We start from the raw sequence: 22,215 nt of genomic DNA on the forward strand, positions 1-22,215 counted from the left end.
GTACTATACTTAACATTAACTATGACATTGTGCCTCAAGCAATAGGCAAAACTCTAACATGGGTAAGTCCAGGTAAAGAATAACAAGGGTAATGTGACACAGCACACAACCACACTCTAAGAGGAAGGAATAAAAGAGAGAAATGACAAAACAAGAGACAACTCTACCCTACGTTAAGTCAGCTGAAGCTTAGGCTAGGTTAGGTGTCCTATTGCTTCTATCCAAAGCTGGGGCTATGTTAGGACATGGTTAGGACTACAGGTGCCACGAAAATGGGATAGCAGGGAGAAGGTCCCGTATCGGAGTACATCCAGTTCCGTTACCTCTTTGCATGAACTCCTACACCGAATCCGAACGTCGGGGCATACGCTAAACACAACACCGCTCTTACGCCAGACGGACAGGGCTGTCACCACCTGCCACCTACCCCAGTCACACCGTGGAGAAGGGTCATATCCGATGGATCCTGCATACCCGAGCACCACGCTCGTGCATGAAGTCACTACTCTAGCGTCCCCGGGTCTCCCACGCTTCGGATGGACAAGTAAAACACTGGAGCAAGCCCGAAAGCACAAGGAACCCCTATCCGTACCCAGATCATCTGGCCTAACCAAGACCTTAGCATAACTCATGAACGAACTAAGCATGATTGATAAACTATCAGGATAGTAAAGCAACCATGGCATATCTCTGTATTATGAATAGAAGTCTGACAAGTCGGATACAAAGCCATACCGGGAGCCGAGAATTGCTCAACGACCCCGAGGACGACTTGCTCGCTAAAGAACAACTAGCCTAGCTCCACTACCTAGCTAAGAGAGCAAGAGAGAGGAGAGCCTCCTTGTAATGATGGAATGAAGTGTGTGTGTATTGAGGGGGGTGGAGGAGAGGCCTATTTATACTAGTTGGAGGTCGGTTTCCCGCCAATGCACATATGGAAGGTGATTAGGTGCCTTGGCAGCTACTCCTCCTCGAGATGCACCTGGACGGGAGGTAGGGCAGGTTCGGCCGAACCAGGTTCGGCCGACCCCCCTGGCGCCCCTCGTCCTCATCCTCTTCTGGCAGGCTGATAGGTGGGCCCTTGTGTCTTTCCTTATGTGCATTATGCGTGGTGCGCCCATTTGCTCTGCCAGGTGGGCCCTCTTTGTAAGTGGGTGACGCTGGATGCAATCTTCTGCGTAGTTGTATGGCGTCTGCTGCGTGTTTTTGTCTTATTCCGCTCTTGCTTAGGTGAAATGTACAAAACTCGAAAACAACTGTGGAGCAAGGTTAGTGATACAAATATGGGAGTAAGGCATGTAGTTTTCCTTTATTATTGAGTCTAGTTGACGGTCGGATTTGGCACTTAAGCACCGTCAACATGGACCTGCACAAAAACGAACAATGATCAGTCAAGAATCCAATAGGTCAATCAAACAAAAATGCAAGAAAAAAGAAGTCAGATGCACACTTGACTCAATATGCGCCTCGGGCACAACGTCGAGTAGCGGAGGCCTACTCTGATAATTTTCGGGATTAATCTGCACGAAAGACACCAGATCAACTTGACCACTCGACAAAAGTACTCGACATTGACTACAGTCGACTACTCGAAAAAGTACCTCCCGAGGGCGCCTTCCAGCTCTGAATGTCCCAGAGACACTGGGCTTCCAGGCTACATTCTTCAGTAGCCTAGCCACTTGATCCTTCAGATTGGTTTCAGAAATTTTGGCATGAGTATAACGGGTTGGATCCATCTCCCCCGTATACTCAAATCCCAAATGAACTCGTTGCTACAAAGGCTGAACCCATTGAAGCGTCCAATGTGTTATCACGGAAGCTCCACAAATCTGGTGATCCGCCTTTAGCCTCTCGATTTCCCCAAGGAGAAAGTTTACTTGATCAACATTGCCACCCTTGGAATTCCAGCTAGGCTTCTTCACAGGAGGGCCGGGAGATTGAAGAGGAAGAAAAGAAGACATGTTCCTAACATAAAACCACATCTCCTTCCAGTCGATGACCTTGTCACTCAACTCGTAAGGGATATATCGTGGCTTCTTCCCCTGATGAAACTACAACCCAGCGCCTCCAACTACATCTACCTTAGAGTCATTGGGATGAGGTTTCAGATGAAAGAAATACTGGAACAGATCGAAATGAGGTTCGATCCCGAAGAAAGACTCGCAGAGATGGACAAAGATCGAAATATGAAGAATAGAATTAGGGGTCAAGTGATGTACTTGAACCCCCCAGTGGTGAAGAAGGCGTCGGAAGAAATCAGAAATGGGAAAACCGAGGCCCCGAAGAACATGAGGATGAAAAACAATAGATTCATCTTCACCCTCATGAGGAAAGGACTCCCCATCGGATCTCCTCCAATGGATCACGTTCTGGGGTTCAAGAAGATGCTGCTCTACAAGACCGAACAGATGGGAGTCGGTACACTTACTTGACTTCCACCCATGGGTTTCCGCTTCGTCTCCGGCTGCATCGCCCGCCTTCCCCCTCCCAGCAGATCTCTTGGGAGCCATGGAAATGAAGAAGAAGATGACTCCCGCACTCTTGCTTCACGCTCGGGGGCTAGCGGTGGCTAGTTTCTCGTGGCACTTGGAGGCAAGAGCAGATGAGCTAAAGGCTGCGTAGCAAATCAAGATGGAAAGCGTGTTAAACCTAGGTTTACTCGACGAGTTAAATAAGCAAAGCCAATGGCAATCTCTGTAAATGACAAGAAGACCAAAGGTCACGCACCAGTCTCAGAGTTATTTTAGCCAGCAATTCCGGGATTCACTTCAAAGGAAGTAGAATCAACGTAGAGAAGGAAATTTTCACTCAAGGATTACATTCTAATAGAGGAAAATACATAGATCTGAACAATCATACTACTCGAAAACCACTCGAGCTCTACTACAAAACAGAGACGACAATCCTAGGGCTGATACAAAGATACAAATCTTGTTATTCCCAAGGGGGAATAATACAAAAACAATCAGGGAGGAAAGGCTTGTTAGCAAGAAGAGATGCATGATCAGGAACATCACAAATCCTCTTCTTCCACCTGCTCTTCTCCCTGATATGTTTTGCAACAAAAACAATGCCATCTTTGCAGAAGCCATCGAGGGGGGAACCACTGAAACTTCCATCCGCAGAATGACTCCAACAGACCGCAAAGGCTTCTGACACGGCTTCCACCATCAGCCCACCAGGTACAAGACGGCCAGAATGGAACAGCCTAGAGAAGCAAGGCCGGCGGCTAGGAAGATAGCAAGTGTTTTTACTGCTCGCAAATACTCTTCTAGCACCTACAAGACGCATAGACTACTTTCATCAGGAGGTCGGGTACTCTCTAAGGAAGAACTCCACTTGGAACCCATAGCTACAACTGGAAGATGGAAGAAACAAGTGCCTCAGACCCTGGTTAAATAGAAGAAGCAGCGGAGCCGCAATACCACCCCGTGATACTCGAGGACAAGGAAGGTCACGGACGGAACAGAAAAGATTCCACAACAGTACTCGCCATGTGAACCCATGAGTACACAGTATACTGATGAGTCACCTTTTCAGAAGATTCGTCACAGTACTGCTGACTTCAGAAAGATTACAAAGGATATGATACGGTCTCTTGGATCCTTAACCCCAAATCACGGATTTGAATTCAAGGCTCGGGGGCTGCGGGATACGTGTCATAAATGGCAACTTTTTCAAAAAAATATTTCGACCTCCAAACGGAAATCTGGAGGACCTAGAAGACTGAGTTGACCCTCAGCCTGATTTGTCAAATCAAACTAAGGCTCGGGGGTTCTAGACAAAGGATTCCAGAAGCCTTCGAAGCACTCGACGAACGCCTTCAGAAGCACTCGACGCCTGCAGGACTCGACTACGAAGAGCTTGGGGGCTTGTCAAACATGGGGTAGCGGGATTGCTCACAGGCGCGAAATGTTCTAGAGTAGGGAGTAGCACACGGATATGCCCTACCTCTATTGTATCTACCCGAATAGGAGTAGAACTAGTCGGTGTACATGGAAACTAGCCGAACTCCTCGGACTAGGATCCAAACAGAACTCGACTAGGTCTTTCTATGTAACCCTGTTCCCCCAGATTATATAAGGGCGAGCAGGGACCCCTCCATGGAGGACGAGACATACCAAACAACACCTAAGGGAATACAAACCACCACACAAGACGTAGGGCATTACGCTCTGGTGGCCTGAACCTGTCTAAATCCTTGTGTTCCTTGCACCATAGTGTTTTGATCTTGGCGAGTCCCTTCCTACAACCACTCTCCTCGGGATACCCCTCGGAGAACCCGAAGGTAAAACACCGACAGTTTCAAATGAAAGAAATACTAGAACATATCAAAATGGGGTTCGATACCCAAGAAAGCTTCGCAGAGATGGACAAAGATGGAGATATGCAGAATAGAGTTAGGGGTCAAGTGATGCACTTGAATCCCCCAATAATACAGAAGACCTCGGAAGAAATCTGAAACAGGAAATCCGAGGCCTCGAAGAACATGGGAATGAAAAACAACAGATTCATTCACCCCCTCGTGAGGAAAAGATTTCCTATCGGATTTCCTCCAATGGATTACCTCCCAGGGTTGAAGAAGATGATCTTATACAAGACCTAACAGATGAAAATCGGTACACTTACTCGATCTCCACCCGTGGGTCCCCGCTTCATCTCCAGCAATGCTGCCAGCCTCCCCCTTTCTAGCAGATTTCTTAGGCGCCATGGGAACGTGGAAGAGACGAATCCTTCTTGCTTCATGCTCGGGGACTAGTGGTGGCTAGTTTCCCGTGGCAATCAGAGGCAAGAGCGGATGAATTTGCGGCGGCGGAGCAAACTAAAGTCTGAAAGTGTGCTAAACCTAGATTTACTCAAAGTGTTAAATAAGCAGAGTCAGTGGCAGTTTTGCGAATAACAGGAAGTCCAAAGGTCACGTGCCAGTCTCAGAGTTATTTCAACCAATAAATCCGGGATTTACACAAAAGGAAATAGAACCAGCCAGAAAAGATGAAAACCTTCATTCACAATTCTTCCAGGATTACATTCCAAGAAAAGAAAATATACAGATCTAAATGCTCAAACTACTCGAATCTACTCGAACTCATCTACAACACAGAGTTGTTAGCCCTATAGGTGTTACAAGGATACAAATCTTGTTATTCCCAACTGGGAATAATCTTGAAACATTCAGAGAGAAAAGGCTTGTTAGCAAGAAGAGATGAAAGATCAAGCGCATCGCAAATCCTCTTCTTGCATCAGTCAGCGCCATGTCTTCTTTTCTCTGATATGTTTTTGCAACAAAAACAATGCCATCTCTGCAGAAGCCATCGAGGGGGAAACCACTAAAAGCTCCTCCCAGAGTATGATACCACCAGACTACAAAGGCTTCTGACACGGTTTCCACCATCAGCCAACTAGGTACAAGACGACCAGGATGAAGTAGCCTAGAGAAGCAAGGCCGGCAGCTAGGAAGATAGCAAGTATTTTTGCTGCTCGCAAATACTCATCTAGCATCTCCCAGTATGCATCGACTACTTATATCAGGAGGACTAGTACTGTCCAGCGACGATCTCCACTCAAATGCCATGACTACTACGATTGAAGTCCAAGAGAGCCTACACTCCCCTTTTATAGAAGAAGCACCAGAGTACAACCTGTGACACTTAAAGACAAACAAGTCACGAGCTGTACAGTACAGATTCCAGCGATAGTATAATGCATGTGAATTCAACCTTATCCAAAAAAGCAGCTTTATCAGCAGAGTCAGCACAACAATCTTGACGTAAGAAGGAAGGACATTCATGATAACTTGGGACCCTTCACCCCAAATCATGATATTTGTGATCAAGTCTCGGGGACTACATGATATGCCTCACAAAAACAACATATTTTTTAGAGATAAACTGAATTTCAAAGGATAAAATTTCGAAAGATCTAGAAGACCATTTTGACCCTCAGCCTGATTTTTTAAATTCAACCTAAAGCTCGGAGGCTACTCCATATGGGGAGTACATCGTGCACCATATATGAAGGAAAATTCAGGGCTTGAGCACCTCGACGCAGCCAGGGAAGTACTCGACGGGCTGCAAACGTGGACAATGGATTCTGGAAGAGCGCGAAGCACTCGTTGCCCGGGCAATAAGTTCCGGAAGCACTCGAGGCACTCAGTGAAAGTCTTCAGAAGCACTCGACGCCTGCAGAACTCGGGGGCTTGTCAAACCCAGGGTAGTGGGACTACTCACACATGGGTATGCCCTATCTCCACTGTAACTACTCGAATAGGAGTTGGACTGGTTGATGTATATAGAAACTAGCTAATCTCTTCGGATTAGGACTCTAACAGTACTCGACTAGGACTTTTCATGTAACCCTGTTCCCCCAGATTATATAAGGGCGGACAGGAACCCCTCCAGAACAGGATGATACACATCGAACAACAACTAAGGTAATACAAAACACCATACAGGACATAGGGTATTACGCTTCGACGGCTTGAACCTGTCTAAATCTTTATGTTCCTTGCACCATCGCGTTCTAATCTCAGCGAGTCCCTGCCTACAATCAATCTCCTCGGGGTATACCTCGGAGAGCTTGCCGGTAAAACACCAACAGTATTGAACTGTTAAAAAAAGTACAATCTGGCGTGTTGGGAATAGTAGAAAAATACGCATTTGGCGTGACAATTGGATTCCAAGAGATTTTTATTTGAGACCAGTTACAAGAAGAAGGCATTCAAGGCTCAAATGGGTGGTTAATCTCATTGATGAAGAACGAATGGAATGGAAGATGAATATTCTACAACAAAATTTTGCTCCAATCGATGTTGAAGAGATCTTGAAAATTAAGCTCTATTCTAGTTCTGAAGATATCATAGTCTGGCATTATGAGCGCTCTGACATATTTTCAGTAAAAAGTGCCTACAAGGTTGCACTGAATATGAGCACCCTTGAGACACATGCTTCAAGCAATGAGAATAAAGATGGAACATGTCTGTGGCAGCATATCTGGAAAGCAAATGTCCCTCCAAAAGTAAGAATGTTTGCTTGGTGCGTAGCAAGAGATGCTCTCCCAACAAATAAAAATAAGAAAGCTAGGAATATCTTGGAGGACGATATGTGTAATATTTGTGGTATGGAATCTTAATCAACTTACCATGCAGTGGTTGCTTGCTCTCATTCTCGTGCTCTTCTGGAATAATGTGTGCTGATTGGCTTGTGCCAGATGGCTCTCTACTTCAATTTTCAGGTCCAGACTGGTTTTTACTTTTGCTAGATCGGCTAAGGAAGAGCACTCTATGATCATCCTAATCTTTTGGCACAACTGGAGAGACCACAATTCTATAACCCATGGAGGAGGCCGACTTTCTATTGATGCATCAGCTTGTGCTTTAAGAGCCCTGCAAAGAACATTTTTCAGAAAACAACTGAACATTATAGATGATATGAAATGAAAATTCCCTCTCAATATTTTTGCAGGAAAACAAAAGCAAAAGGTGCCTATGGAGAAGCAAACACCCAAGCTTGTGTGGCAACCACCGGAGGAAGGATGGATTAAAATAAATGTTGATGGAAGTTATGTTAAGGTGACTGGAGAAGCCTCTGTAGGGTTATCATTCGGGATCACAAGGGGCATGTCCTTCTCTCTTCATGGAGATACATGTTTCAGTGCACCTCGGCGGAAGAAGCAGAGCTTCTTGCATGTAAGGAAGGCTTGTGGTTAGCTCATCAATGGTGTGATGGCCCTGTAATTCTAGAGTCTGATTGCTCTAGTTGTGTGGCTGTTCTTGCTGAGCATGGAATGAATCGTTCTATTTATGCAAGCTTGGTGGAAGATATCAAAAACATCATGAGAATGCTGGGAAATGTTCATCTGGTCAATATCAATAGAGCTAAATATAGTTGCGCATGAATTGGCACAACATGCTAGACGAGCTTTCAGCTCTGGGGTTCGGTTAACAGAAATTCCTAGTTGTATACAACATGTTGTGCTCTTAGATTGTAACGAGACCTAATTAAGCTTAATGATCAATCTTTTTTTCCTCACAAAAAAAAAGAACCGTGGAAAATTTACATTCAGGTCAGACAGTGGACACACAAGGAAAGAAGAAATACCACTGATAAATCAGGTAAGGGCACAACAAAGAACTACCTCTACACCACGTCACCTCATCTATTGTTGCAAGTAAAATGTACCGCTAATGGTCTCCTGGGTTGTGATCATTTTGTGTTTTCAGCTTCAATCCACTTGACCGTGATGAACAGCTCACCAGACTCGACGTCACGCAGTCGCAGACAGGTGTCTAGCGCGACCTCCCCGTTGGCGTAGATCACGAAGCTGTCAGAGAGCAGGCAGTTGTCGACGTCGGGGGCTACCTTCCGGAGTTTGGTCTCTCCTGCCGTGAGCCGCAGCGCTCGCCGCAGCTTTGTCGCTGCTGCCACAGGCTGCAGGTCCAGGAAGGCGTGCCCCATCTTGTCATCATACTTGAACCGGTCCCAGTCAAACACCTCCTACCAATGGTAATGGCAATGATAAGATCATCACAATGATGCCCTTAAAAATAAATCTATGTCTTGTTACTAGCTAGCTCCTAAAAATGTTGCTAAGTACTACCTCCATTTCAAATTAGAGACTGTTTTGACTTTTCTTGTTGCTAAGTACTACCTCCATTTGAAATTATACTGTTTTGACTTTTTTAAATCTATAGCATATATCTAGGTGCATATTAAAAGTTAGATACTTATAAAAGCCGAAATGACCTAAAATTTAAAAGCTTTCTACCTACAATTTAAAAGCTTTCTTTCTTGTAATAATGGCAAAATGGTTGGATATGTAGAGGCCGGGATATTTCTTATTCCTTAAATAAAAAATAATTTAGGATGGATGAAGTTCTAGATACACCAATCACTTAGGTCAATAATTTTTTTTCTCGAACATGCAGGAGAGCAGCATGTCTTTGTATTAAGAGAGAACTTAGGTCAATAATTTTCACTTGAAGCTTTGAAAGCTTCGTAATAAGGTGTGATAGATTTTGTCCTTCACTAGAGTCCAAGGAAGTGAGTTCAGTGGTCAGGGTTCTTGTAGTTGACATTTGGTTGTCAGGTCACCGTTCTTGTTAACAACATGAGTCTTGCCGCATCACATTATTATCAATAAGGCGATAACAAGGTTCAAGGACAAATGTTCAGTCAACAGAAATTAATGCAGTTGTAGATGCTGATAGGAACTCACGTGGATATCCAATCTACATAGGGTGGATGCAGAGTTTGGGGGAAATAATGGAGCAAAAACAGAGAAGAGAAGGGGGAAAAAACCAGTACTGCTGATTTCCGCCCATCAATGTCTCTAGATCTATGTAGAATGATATTTAATGTACTAGAGGAAGTATTACTCTGTATATGATAAATGATATTTGTTCCATGGTTGCATGTCTTAAACTATAAGTAGTACTGAGTACAACGTGGACAAATGGTATGACCATATTTCTTGGTCAAAGCATTAACCAAAAAAATTTCTTCAGACGCGAAGCAGGTCATTTCATATAATAAAGAGGACACGAAACAAGTCCTCGAGGAAACTATAGGTCAAAATCTCAAAATGCACATCGAACACGTCTTTTGGCATGAGTAGAAATTCATCATGTAAAATATAATAGAATCTTACAAATTTGATGACTCCTACTGGTTCTTTCATGGAGAATGTCATCTCTTCATTCCAAACTGGATTTAGGCAACTGTTGATGACTTTTGTCTTTGCAGTCTGCAGGTTTCAATGGAAAAAAAGGAAACAAATGAAGAAATGGTTGTCAGATCTCACAGAAGAAATACTATATACTTGTTTTTTTTTTTGGGTGGAACACTATGTACTTGTTAAGAAACGACAAGTAACAAGCCATGCACTCTTGATTTGACAGGTTTCATTAGTTACCATTTAGTATAACTACTAGGTCAAAGTTACCATTTAGTATAACTAAATACTACCTAATGTGTGAGAATTCACAGCTTCCATAATCAGCAGAGAACATTGTCTAACCCTTCATTAGATTTGAGCGGACCTACACTAAAATATTGTGGACCACTTGCTGGAACAAGTACTTAGCCTGACCATTTCATGGGGCGGTGTAGGGCTGGATACAAACCTAGAAGAAAAGTATCTTTATGTCGCACCATAGGATACGAGCTTGGTTTTGCTTGCACTACCGATTGCTAAATCTAAAATGCATACTTCATTCAAGACAATAGCATCCTATTTGATTTCACATGTTCAATTCTTTGTACTCAGAAAATTTGAAATGTAGAGGTGTGATCAAGTTAACTATGTCCCCACAAAGGATCCATGAATAAGTTAGTATATGTTGACACCAAATAGTTCATGATCAACAAGGACTCAAGGAGGTTTTCCACTTAAAAAAAGAGAGGAACAAATAAAAAATTCAAAAGTGCTCCAGCTGATAGAGACAAAATGTACGAGTGTCACTGTCAGTCTTAACTATAAAAAATACCATGACATGATTAACTAATGAAGGGTTTGGGGGGGGGGGGGGGGGGGGGGGGGGGGGGGGGTTGGCCCATGGTTAACTTTTTGAATGTCTGGACTCTATAGCTGGACGGAATGGTAAAAAGGGGAAGGGGAAATTAGGTCAGCTGCATGTTCTGCAGGCAATTAAGTCAACGGGATTTTGTCAGTGGATTTCAGCAAAACAATGCACAGAACCAGTCATCACGATCTTAAAAACACTTGCACCTTAACTGAAAATTCAAAGAAATACATGGAAGGAATTAGCTGCAACCTTTTAAATCCAATGAGAGTAGCCAATTGACCAATGAAGACTGAAACAACGATCAAACCTCAAGTATGACACGTGGTTGGACTTTGAAAATTGCGTTTTTAACTTGTCATTTTTATGCTTCTCGTCCAGGAAAGCTAAGGCTGAATCAACTATATCTATCTAATAGCCAGTAGAACCCAAGTCAGCATTATTAGCTGCTAAAACAAGGAAATCTGATTCAACATAATGATGCAATGTAATGAAAAAGCAGAGTTGTCTTACAATCTAGCCTGATATTAGGGTCTGAAGCACACTAACAGCATAATATCCAAGTGTCGGTTTGACAAGAAACAACTCTTGTGTCGTTTCTTCGTTTCTCTAGACATTAACACATTTTAGTTTCAGCAAGCATGATCGTCGTTTCTTCGTTTTTGTTGAGGAAGAAGAAGAACAGAGAGTGTCCCCCTCCTCTTGTAACTTAACTCACCGTGTCGGCGACGCGGACGATGACGTACGGGTCGCTGGAGGTGAAGTCCCTGACGGCGAGGCTGCGGCCGCGCGCCACAACGACCTTGAGCAAGCCGCAGACCGCCCCCCTCCCCGCTTCCTCCATGGCCGCCGCGGCCCCGTTGGCCCGTTCCCTCTGCGCGCAGACCCAACCGAAACCGGGATCAAGGAACCGGGCTAGGAAGAACCAGAGCAGCAGAGAGTAGGATTCTGAAGAGCACAGGGGTAATGATTAACGAACGAGCAACGGATCGATGCCCCCTGTCGACTGCAGCGCGAGGGAAGGAGGGATCAGATCAGCCGCGCTTGCCTTCGCTTAAGACACCGGTCGCTCGCCTCACCGGTATGCTCTGCTCCCCGCCTCGCTCTGCTGGCGGTGGCGGCGGCGGCTGCTTGCCTGCTTCCACTGTGTCCGCGAGAGCACGGAGTGGGCTGTTACTGCTGGTGTGACAGACTGGGTCAGTTTACCAGCGATGCCCGCCGGGGTGGGGAAGAAAAGGCGAGGAGGCAGAGCTGGGGAGTGAGCGTGTGGGCCCCGCGACCCCCTCTGACGCGGTCCGGGCGACTCGGTCGGTGAATGGCTTCGGTTGGTGGTCCGAGCTATGCGCACCGGTCTCATGCCCCGTCTTTTTTTTACTCGTCTCAATCGTCAGCTGCTGGTCCTGGACCCTGGTGGCAACGCGCACCCTTTTGAGGACGTGGGTCTGGTCGGACCGGATCGGGCGGGCGGTCAAACCCACGGTGCTGGTGTGGGTGTGGCTGCCTCGACGGGCCGGTCACCTGGGTTGATCGGACAGACGCGTGGGTATCCAGGTAGGGTTTAGTGGTGCGGGCGCTGGTCAGCGTTCAGCCAGCAGGATCCTCTGCGACCAAGTCAAACGAACTATGTACGGACACCTCAAGTGGAATCTCCGTAAGGTTCTGTTCAGATGCTTAGGTAATTGTTAGAGCATCACCAAGAGTTTGCTAAATGATAGCAGTGGCGGATCTAGAATTTTGTCTCAAGGTATGCCGAACCATTACTCTAAAACCCTGTTTAGAACAGCGTTGGCGACGTTTATACGCGGAACACAGAAATAAACCCACCGAACGGCTCGTGTCGGACGCGCGTTCACCAAACACACGCAACACAAAACACGGAAGTTTGAACTGTGTGGTGAAAAATTGCAAAAGCGACATCCGAGCCGCTTTTGCATAAGCATCGCACACCTGGTGCTCACGGTCCCAATCAGGGCCTAATACTTCAATATATAATTTGGTAAGATCCTATGAACATTTTGACAAACAATTTTTAAATTTGCAAATCAATTTGGTACACACATGCACAAAATAACTAAAAGTATATTTAAAACTCCCTTGATATCTTAAAGTCGCACAACCAATAAGAGGAGAGGGATGCTCACATTAGAGCATGGGAACCAGAGTATTTGTTAATGGCGATCGAGCAGAGTATTTGTATTATTTTGGACTTGGATCTGGTGGTCGCTTCTCCAAATCAAAAATCTAGCGGACACTACAACCATAGAAATATGTGAGATTGCAAGTACCTGTACCTATCGGCGGAAGACTAGAAATTGATAGAATAGTTCCAATCCAATCCTATCAGTGATGGTCAGTTCATCACCGGCAACAATAACCGTCATTGCGAGCCCACAGACCAAAAACGTGTTGGGTTTTGCTGATCTAGGTAGTCTGCCTGGCTGAGGCCTGAGGTGGCAGATTGGAGGAACTCAGAACATCGCACCGGGAGCTCGGACGAGCGGCATCACACAAAGGGGAACCGTCAGCCACGGATACAAGGGTCGATCAGCCTTTGTACGAAGAAGGGCTGTCCTTTTACGCATAGCGGGTTTAGACTGGGCAGGATTTGCAGGGTATGCCATGGCCCTACTGGCATACCCTGTAGATCCGCCCCTGGATGATGGCATGATGGAGTAGATGATGGCCTGATTGGCAAATATCATGATGATTTTCTGTAAAGAACGAGATCAATCGGCGTTGGAGTAGATGATGGCCTGATGGGAGGAGCAGATGCTGACTTGAGTCCGTGGCGGCTGATCAGGCGACGACGGGACGACGGCGCGGCGCGCGGCTGTACCGCGGGACGGGAGGAACACGCGACGGGATGTGAAGAGGCACGGTCGGTAGTTGATCCGGTATTTTTTGTGGGCTTGCTTTTTAATTTTACCAAGTCCAAATGACAAACTCTTGGAGATAGTCTTCTTTTTAACTTGACATATATTTTAGCAAGTTGTCAAATCACAAGATTTGCCAAGTTAATTTTGGCAAACTCTTGAGATGCTCTTAGCTAGCTAAATTTAACAATCAAACAGATTATCTAATAGTGTAGCTAATGATATCCCAACTGATTGAAATTAGTATTATCTCATTAGCTGATTGATCCTAGCTAATCCCGATTTAAAAACATCGAAAGGCTAATTTACCCAACCTTTCTATTGAATTTTCCACCCTACCAATACCTCTTGGCCTGCCATAACTACTCGCCGACGCCCACTAGTTCTATTCATTTCTTATATTTATCACATCTCAACGCCGCCACCGCCCTGTCTCATCGCCGCCAGTGTGTCCCACCGCTGCACCGAGGCACCGCCGTGGCCATGCCATGCTGGTGCCGCGCGCGTGCGTGCCCCAGATCCAAGGATGGGCCTTTGCCCCTGGGATCGCCCTCGCTCTGCTGCGATGCAGAGGAGGCCGAGCTGCTGCCGACTTCGCCAAGGCGTCGCCGGTGTGCGCGAGCTCGAGCGCCGCCCCAGTCCGAGCCCCGTGGCTCTGCTCGTGCCTCGCTCGCGGGCTGGAGCCCAAGGCTGGGCCTTTGCCCGCCTAGTGGCCGGAGACGAGCCGCCGCCGCCGTCGTTTGACCCACTACTGTCGCACTGTCATCATGCCATCGCCGTGCCCACGCCGCGGCGTCGCGTTTGCCACGTGGCGAGCTCGGTAGAGCGTTCCCCTGAACACACGCACGCAGATCCACACCAGATCTGGCCAGTGCCGCACCGGATCCCATGGAGGATGACACGCAGGACCCAGCAGTCAGTCGCAGAGGAGGAAAGAAGAAAAAGAAGAAAAGAAGGAGAGAGATGGGCCGGATCTGGCCCAAGGAGCCCAAGAAGAGAAGCCCGGCATCCCTTTCGGCCTGTTAACATGTTTTTCTTTTTCTTTTTCCTTTTTCTTTTTAAACGGCATTGACACACGGGTCCCACCTGTGGTGAGACCCAGAGGCTGATTGGTGGGCCCCATTTGACCCTTTTGATGGGGACGTGGGTTCCCGATCTTCCGTCAGGTTCTGGATAACTCTCCTTGTAGGTGGAGCGCGACACACCGATCCGGCTTTAGATCCTAAGACCCGAACCCAGGAATCTTAGCACCACAACTCTTTTGGTTATCAACCGTGTCACAACCCGATTGACCTCGCCACTAAGGCTAATCTCTGCAAGAACAACAAAGAACACAAGTAAGAACTCAAAAGAACGCAGCTCAATTCAAGTGACTCTGCAGATGAATGATTAATCTCACGAGTTGGGGTCTCACAAACCGACACGGCAGCGAAATTGTTCTTGACAGAATAATCTAAGCAAAACCCATACCCTAAAAGCGTAGCGGCTGCTGATTTAGAAGACCTTAGGGTCGTGGAAAGATCCCTGGGCGCACCTCTAATGGGTTCGAACACAGTACACAGCCCAAAAAATGAAAAACGGCATCGCAGCGCCAGAACAGAAACTGGACGTCAACTTCCTCGGACGATTGCTGTCGACTCCAGACGAATTTGGGCCTGAGACTAGTTCCATTGGAAGCATCTTTAAATTATATTTCCATCCATACCAAGTGCGTCCAGATCCGACTCCGTATGTGAACTGGGCGTCCGTTTTAGTACAGGCTGTTCCTAGATTCTAAAACGGACTCGAAGTCGACTTGGTATGTGTAACACCCCAGTGTTAACCTTGACGCTAATATCGGGCTTAATCGCTAACTAAGGCTAATCACTTTCATTTGCGCTAATCAAGTCGTATAGTAAACATCGACTTAGATGTGTTCGACCGTGTTTTTCTCCTTGATCCGAGTCTCAAATCAACTTTCGCCCAAAACAAAAGTTGTAGACCTTCTCTTCCTCTACAACTTTTATTTTGGCCAAATTTCAAGTTCCTATATCAAAATTTGAGTTTTGGATGGTCAAATGTGAGCAAAAAATCGGTCAAAATTCATTGAACCTCACTATTCTGCTCCTGTGCTCGTCACTGTGCTCGCCGACGCCCATACCGGTGACTGTCGCCGGTGGCAAGCCTCCTCCACGCGTCGACCATCGCGCCCGACCTCTACGCGAGCTCGAGCTTATCTTCTCCCAGCGCCCAACTTGTTTTCCCCTCCCCTCTTCTCCTTCCTCGAGCTCAAGATGAGCAGAGCATAGCGGAGCCGCCGTCGCTTGCCGCGCCGGCCAAACCCCATCGCCCCTGCTCGATTCCTCGCGCCTCAAGCCGCCACACCTCACCCTTCACCTTCTCCGCCCCTCCACGAACCCAACCGAGCTTCTTTTTGGCCGAATCGGCTTTGCGCCGCCGCGGCCACCATTGAAGCTCCGCCGGATATCCGCCCCTCACGCCGACGACCCATTTCTGGCCTCCTTCCGCCCAAATCACGGCCACGGTGAGCCTCCTCGCGCTCTCCTATCCCTCCTCGACCTCTTTCCCGGCCGATTCTGGTGCCGCCGCCGCCTGAGCCGCCGTGGGCCGCCCTGGCACGGGCTCGTGCAGCGCCGCCGCGCGCCTCAAGGCCGCCGAGCCTCCCTGAGCGTCGCGCCGCCCAGCCCCGCGGCTACCCTGCTTCTCCGCCGCCGGAACGCGGTGCGCCGCCGCGCGCCCCTGCCCTTGCGCTGCCGCGAGCCACCGCCGTGCCTGCCCGTGGCCACGACCGTGGCCACAGCGCAGGCAAAACAGAGGAGGGGCTGGGCCGGCTCCCACTAACATGTGGGGCCCGACTGTCAGCCCCTGGTTTAGGGTTTAGGGTTTTATTTATTTTGTTTTAATGGCTGAAAACTTTGAAAAATTGTAGAAAATTGTAGAAAAATGTGAAAAATGCAAACTAAATTTTGTTGGGTTGTTTAGATCAAGATCTTCAGACGAAAAATACTCATGCATGTAAAATGTCAATTTTGCCCTGTAACACCCGGTTTATAAAAGAACATAAACCGAGCAATCATATACGTGCCAGGATCAAGTCACACGTATATACAACAGAATGAACAGTATATCATAGCACATATTACGTAAAAAGTATAATAAAGCGAAAGCGAATGTTATTTATTACAATAATGACAAAAATATCTGATACAGCGGAAGCGAAGTACAAAATACGATAAAGCTCTCCGGAGCTGAAGCAGGGCGCCACAGGGACGTCGACTGGGAGACGAACACCTAGAAGTCCTCGTAGTCCTGGTAGCGCTGGACGAACTCCCTCGTGTCGGCAGGAACTGAGCAGCAGTAGCGTAGCCAAGAGGAAAAAAGTAGAGAAGAGGCAAGAGTGAGTACACAACTTGTACTCAACAAGTATAACACAAACTATGAGGCTCTAGGCTGGCTGACTCAACCGCATTAGCTTTTAATCTTGGCAAAATTTTATTAAAGCTATTTACTACGAGTTGATGAATTACCATTAACCCAATTACATAGTAATTAATCAAGATTAAACATGTCACTACTGAGAACCAAACCGAAACCAAGCCACCAAGGTAACCTCGAGAAGCACCTCCCTCGTCGGAAGGAGATAACTCCACTAATCAAAAGGAGGATCTGGGCCGCTCATAACCGTGAGCACGGCTAGTATACCAGTTTTACACTCTGCAGAGGTTGCACATCTTTACCCACAAGTCGTGAGCTACGCCAGAGGTTCATCACACTTCCTTAGGTGAGATGACTAGCGACTCACTACGAGGCCGTTACAAAGAATCTCGTTGGTAAGGCATAACCGTGAGAGTTAGGTCAGCGACGATGGGGCCCACCTCACGGGGGTACAAGCACAGGAGCGCAATCCAAGCACAGACCAGCCGGAGGAGCAGGGACCATTGAAGCTTACTACTCTTGCCCCGCAGGTAAGTTACTCCAAACCAAAAAGACCTAATTAGTAAGCCAAGTCTATCCCATTCTAGCCTTGTGGTAGCGCTGTTGTCCCAGGTTGTCGCTCTATGAACCGGCGGTCCTTATGGAGAGTGGCCAACCAAGCACTAAGCACCGTGCTGGCCCCCTAAACCATGTTTCTACAAAAACATCTTTTAACGAGACGTGAGCCACTCATCCACACAGAGGGCCACTCTCAGAATTAAGTTCAAGTAAACCATTAATCAAATTAATTAAAAAAGACCAGAGTGTGTTGTAGCGCAGCAACCTAGCACAACTAACCAAAATGCAACCCAAAGGTACATATAAAGGATATAAAGTGGCTAGGAAATCCTTATAGGCATACAGAATTAAATGCAGTATGAAAAATGTAATTAAAGTGATAGGTTGTTCATGTTACACTTGCCTTCCTCGTACTGCTCTGGCTGCTACTCAAACTGCTCCGAAGACGGCTGCTCCGGGTACTGGTACTGGGGCTCCTCAGATAGCTCAGCGTCTACTCACGAACACATGGCCCAAAACAATGCACAATAATAAGCATACAAGCAAATACTAACAAAAACTAAGAAACAGTACATCAATACATAAAAACAGCAAGAAAAACTAAGCTAAAACTATTCTACGCGTTACAACGATCGCGTGGACATAAAGAACGCTAAAAACGGAGCTAAAACGCATAATCTAGGCTAAAAACAAGTTCTAGGGGCTTATTTGTAATAAAAACTAAGTTCCAGGGGGTTTTCTGCAAAAACCGAGGACCTAGACGTAATTAAACACTAACGTCAGGGTCTAACTCGCAAAAACTTCAAGGCTGGACGGCGGCCACTATTTCTAAAGAGCTCAGGGGGCTAAGTGCTAAAAACAGGGCCTCTGCGTAAATATTTTTTCTATACCGATGGACCGCGGGTTGATTTCAAGGAAGGTGGGGGTCTCTTATGCAAAAAGATCGGCCGAACCGGTATCTTCGATTTCCAGCCGCAGGATTTAGATCTGACGGCCTAGATCTAAAGTAACCTTGATCTAATCGCGGCCGCTTGCTTCGGATCGGACGGTTCAAGAGGGTTTGGGTGTGGGGCGGCGGCGGAACGCGCCGGCGGCACGCTCCCGCGGCGGCGCGCGGGGAAAGACTCGCCAGAGTTCGCTAATCCGGTACTCCGGGGGTTGATTTGACCCGGGCTTGGGCCTGGGAGCATGCCCGCGGTATGCGCAAAGCACTAGAGGCAGGAGCGGGGCTCGGCCGGGCCTGGGCAGGGCTCGCCACGGCGAGGGGCGGACGGCGCGGCGGCGCATCGCCGGCGTGCGCGCGCAGGGGCTGCTGGGGTGCGCTATAGGCTACACTAGCAGGTCGAAAAGGAAGAGCGGGTGGAGGAGGTCCTCACCGAGACTCGAAACGAGCGCGGGGGTCGTGCAGGGGGTCCGGCGGCGAAGACCGGCGGCGAGTCGCGGCGGCGTTCGGTGACGGGTCGGTGCGGGGATGCCCTGGGCTCCGGATCCCCACGGGTAGGCGCGGCGTCGTGCTGTGAAGACGTCACGGGGGTTAGGATGGGCTGAAAGCCACTGGCGGCGATGAATTGGGGTAGCGGAGATGCTCACCGGCGTGGAGGCCTCTCCGCGGCGGAGCCTTTCGGTGGCGGTGATGTGAGGCAGAGGTGGAGGCTGCGGGATGGGGGAGTTCCGGGGTACGGCCGCGGCGTCAATTAAAGGGACTCCGGGTCTCTTGGCGTGCGTGCCACGACGGGAAGGCCAGCGAGATGCGCGGCCGGGATTGGCGTAGCGCGGAGATAGCGGATCGCCCCAACGGCCTGGCTTGATCCGGTCCTAGGGCGAGGCTTCTAGAAGGAGGGGAAGCTCTGGATGGCCGGCCAGTGGGCCTCGGGCGTGCGCACGGGCGGAGCGGGGCCACGGGCAGCGAGCAACGCGGAGCAGAGGGACTCGGGCGCGAGGTGGAAGAAGGAAGGTGGAGGAAGGGGCGCTGGCGGGTGGGCCAGAGCGGTCAGCGGAAGAGCACTAGCGTCGCGTGGGCGAGTGGCTGGCTTGCGGGCCCGCGCTGGCGCGAGCGCGCGTGCTGGGCCGAGGTGGAGGAGTGGCGCGCTTGCGGGCTGAAGGGGTGACGTGCGGGCTGGGCCGCCCGGGAAGGGAGAGGGAGAAGTGAGACCTGGGCTGCGCTGGGCCGGCTTGGGCTGGGGTGGGTCACTGGGTTTGGGCTGGGTTGACTTTGGGTGTGGGTTTGCTTTCTATTTCCCTCTTTCTAATTCAAACAAAGTTTGAATTCAAATATGAATTTGAATTCAAACCACACTCAAATAAAAGTATGCACCAGCATGAATGCAACACAAAATTTTAAACTTAGTCAAATTTTAATTACTTGTGAAACAAAATTGAATTAAATGCCATACTAAACACAATAAACCTTAGAAAAGCCAATTAAATTTATTAATAAATGCTGAAATTTAAATCAGGATGTTACAGACCCTACCCCCTTAAAGAAATCTCGTCCCCGAGATTTAGCTGGGCTGGCTAGCAAAGAGATCTGGATATGTCTTCTTCAGCTCATCTTCTCGCTCCCAAGTAGCCTCAGCTTCATTGTGGTGACTCCACTGAACTCTGCACATCTTGATGCGCTTGTTCCGAGTAACCCTCTCTGACGTCTCCAGAATCTTCACCGGATGCTCAGTATAAGTCAAATCTTCCTGGACATCGACTCCATCCAGGGGTGCCTGCTCCTCGGGTACTCGCAGACACCTCTTCAGCTGAGATATATGGAAGACATCATGAACTCCCGAGAGGCTGAGAGGTAACTCCAGGCGATAAGCAACTTCGCCTTTCCGCTCTAGCACCTTGAATGGCCCCACATACCGAGGTGCTAACTTTCCTTTGACATTAAATCTGCGGATTCCTCTCATCGGAGACACCTTCAGGTACACATAATCACCAACACTGAAAGTCAGGTCTCTCCGTTTGCCATCAGCATAGCTCTTTTGTCTGCTCTGTGCAATCCTCAGATTCTCTCGCACAGCCTGAACCATCTGCTCTGCATCATCTATGATCTCAGGGCCAAAGAGCTGCTTTTCACCAATCTGATCCCAATAGAGAGGTGTCCTGCACTTTCTGCCATACAATGCCTCGAAGGGAGACTTCTTCAGACTGGCCTGATAGCTGTTGTTATAAGAGAACTCAGCATATGACAGGCACTTATCCCAACTAGTACCATACTGAATAGCAAGCTCTCAGCATATCCTCCAACGCTTGGTTGGTTCTCTCTGTCTGCCCATCTGTCTGAGGGTGATAAGCCATACTAAAGCGCAGCTTCGTATCCAACGAATCATGGAGCTGCTCCCAGAATCGAGAAGTGAACTGAGACCCTCTGTCAGATATAATCTTCTTGGGCACACCATGCAAGCAGACAATCCGAGAGATGTACAACTCTGCAAGCCTAGCACCGGAGTAAGTAGTGTTCACTGGAATGAAGTGAGCAACCTTCATCAATCGATCCACTACTACCCAAATGGAGTTGTACCCTTTCTGAGTACGAGGCAATCCAACAATGAAGTCCATCATGATCTCCTCCCATTTCCACTCTGGAATCTTCAAAGGCTGTAACAGACCTGCTGGCCTCTGATGCTCAGCCTTGACACGTTGACAAGTGTCACAAATAGCCACGTACTCTACCACTGAACACTTCATCCCATACCACCAGAAACGTTCCTTCAGATCATAATACATCTTCGTGCTGCCCGGATGAATAGAGTAAGCTGTATCATGGGCCTCACTCAGAATCAACTTCCGAAGATCATGCACATCAGGCACGCAGATCCGGTTCTTGTACCACAAAGTACCCTGATCATCCTCTCTGAAATGAGGAGCCTTGCCCTTCTTGAGCAACTCACGAATCTCCTGCAGCTTCTCATCATCTTTCTGATGCTGCCTGATCTCTGCCTCTAGAGTCGGTACTGCCTCAAAAGCTGCACTAGAGGTATGATGCAAGAAGCCTAGACTCAACTGCTCGAACTCCTCACATAACTCTGGAGGCATCTGGAAAGCCACGGCCAGGTTGACATAGCTTCTCCTGCTCAAAGCATCTGCTACAACATTGGCCTTGTCCGGATGATAGTGAATCTCCAGGTTATAATCCTTGACCAACTCTAACCATCTTCTCTGCTGCATATTCAGCTCATTCTGCGTGAAAATGTACTTGAGGCTCTTGTGATCAGTATAGATATCACAACGCTGCCCATACAAGTAGTGCCTCCAAATCTTCAGAGCATGCACAACTGCGGCTAACTCAAGATCATGAGTGGGATAGTTCAGCTCATGCCGACGTAACTGCCGTGAAGCATAAGCAATTACTCTGCCCTCCTGCATCAGAACACACCCAAGACCATCCTTCGAAGCATCACAATATACCGTGAACCTCTTGGTCTGGTCTGGCAGAGTCAGGACTGGCGCCGTAGTCAACCTCTTCTTCAGCTCATCAAAGGCCCTCTGACGCTCATCAGTCCACACGAAAGCCACATTTTTCTCCAGCAAAGAAGTCAAAGGCTTCGCGATCTTGGAGAAATTCTCAATGAACCTCCGATAATATCCAGCTAAGCCCAAGAAAGACCTGACTTCCTTTACTGTCTGCGGTGTCTCCCACTCGAGCACATCCTTCACCTTGCTCGGATCAACAGCAATGCCTCCCTGAGAGATAACATGACCGAGGAATGGAACCTCGTCAATCCAGAACTCGCACTTGCTGAACTTAGCATACAACTGATGTTCTCTCAGCCTCTGCAACACGAGTCTCAGATGCTCCTCATGCTCTTCTTCTGTCTTGGAGAAGATCAGAATATC

At 47.9% G+C, this 22,215-nt stretch overlaps 1 protein-coding gene across 7 annotated transcripts; it reads right to left on the reverse strand.

Moving 5' to 3' along the window:
* Positions 1–1,348: 1,348 nt before the first annotated feature.
* LOC120673331 (protein C2-DOMAIN ABA-RELATED 11) lies at positions 1,349–11,735 on the reverse strand. Of its 7 annotated transcripts, none has more exons than XR_005674625.1 (5): positions 11,238–11,735; positions 9,646–9,741; positions 8,252–8,492; positions 7,138–7,381; positions 1,349–1,366 (listed from the first exon to the last, which is right to left on the reverse strand). XR_005674625.1 is itself a non-coding variant. In XM_039954142.1 (4 exons), the coding sequence occupies exons 1-4, from the start codon at positions 11,361–11,363 to the stop codon at positions 7,350–7,352; spliced, it is 495 nt and encodes a 164-aa protein (XP_039810076.1). In that variant the 5' UTR covers positions 11,364–11,735; the 3' UTR covers positions 6,656–7,349. The 7 variants fall into 7 exon arrangements, 4 of the variants coding, with proteins under 4 accessions (XP_039810076.1, XP_039810050.1, XP_039810066.1 ...); XR_005674622.1 differs by lacking the exon at positions 1,349–1,366 and adding an exon at positions 4,977–5,639; XR_005674621.1 differs by lacking the exon at positions 1,349–1,366 and adding an exon at positions 6,639–6,989.
* Positions 11,736–22,215: the final 10,480 nt, after the last annotated feature.

The sequence above is a fragment of the Panicum virgatum genome, chromosome 2K (genome assembly GCF_016808335.1).
Source record: "Panicum virgatum strain AP13 chromosome 2K, P.virgatum_v5, whole genome shotgun sequence".
Lineage (NCBI taxonomy): Eukaryota > Viridiplantae > Streptophyta > Magnoliopsida > Poales > Poaceae > Panicum > Panicum virgatum.

Coding starts and splice junctions, on each gene's coding strand:
- LOC120673331 (XM_039954116.1), bottom strand. CDS start 11,363: ATGGAGGAAGCGGGGAGGGGGGCGGTCTGCGGCTTGCTCAAGGTCGTT. Junction 9,742..11,237: donor TCGTCCGCGTCGCCGACACG/GTGAGTTAAGTT, acceptor TGAAACCTGCAG/ACTGCAAAGACAAAAGTCAT. Junction 8,493..9,645: donor CAGTAGGAGTCATCAAATTT/GTAAGATTCTAT, acceptor TACCATTGGTAG/GAGGTGTTTGACTGGGACCG.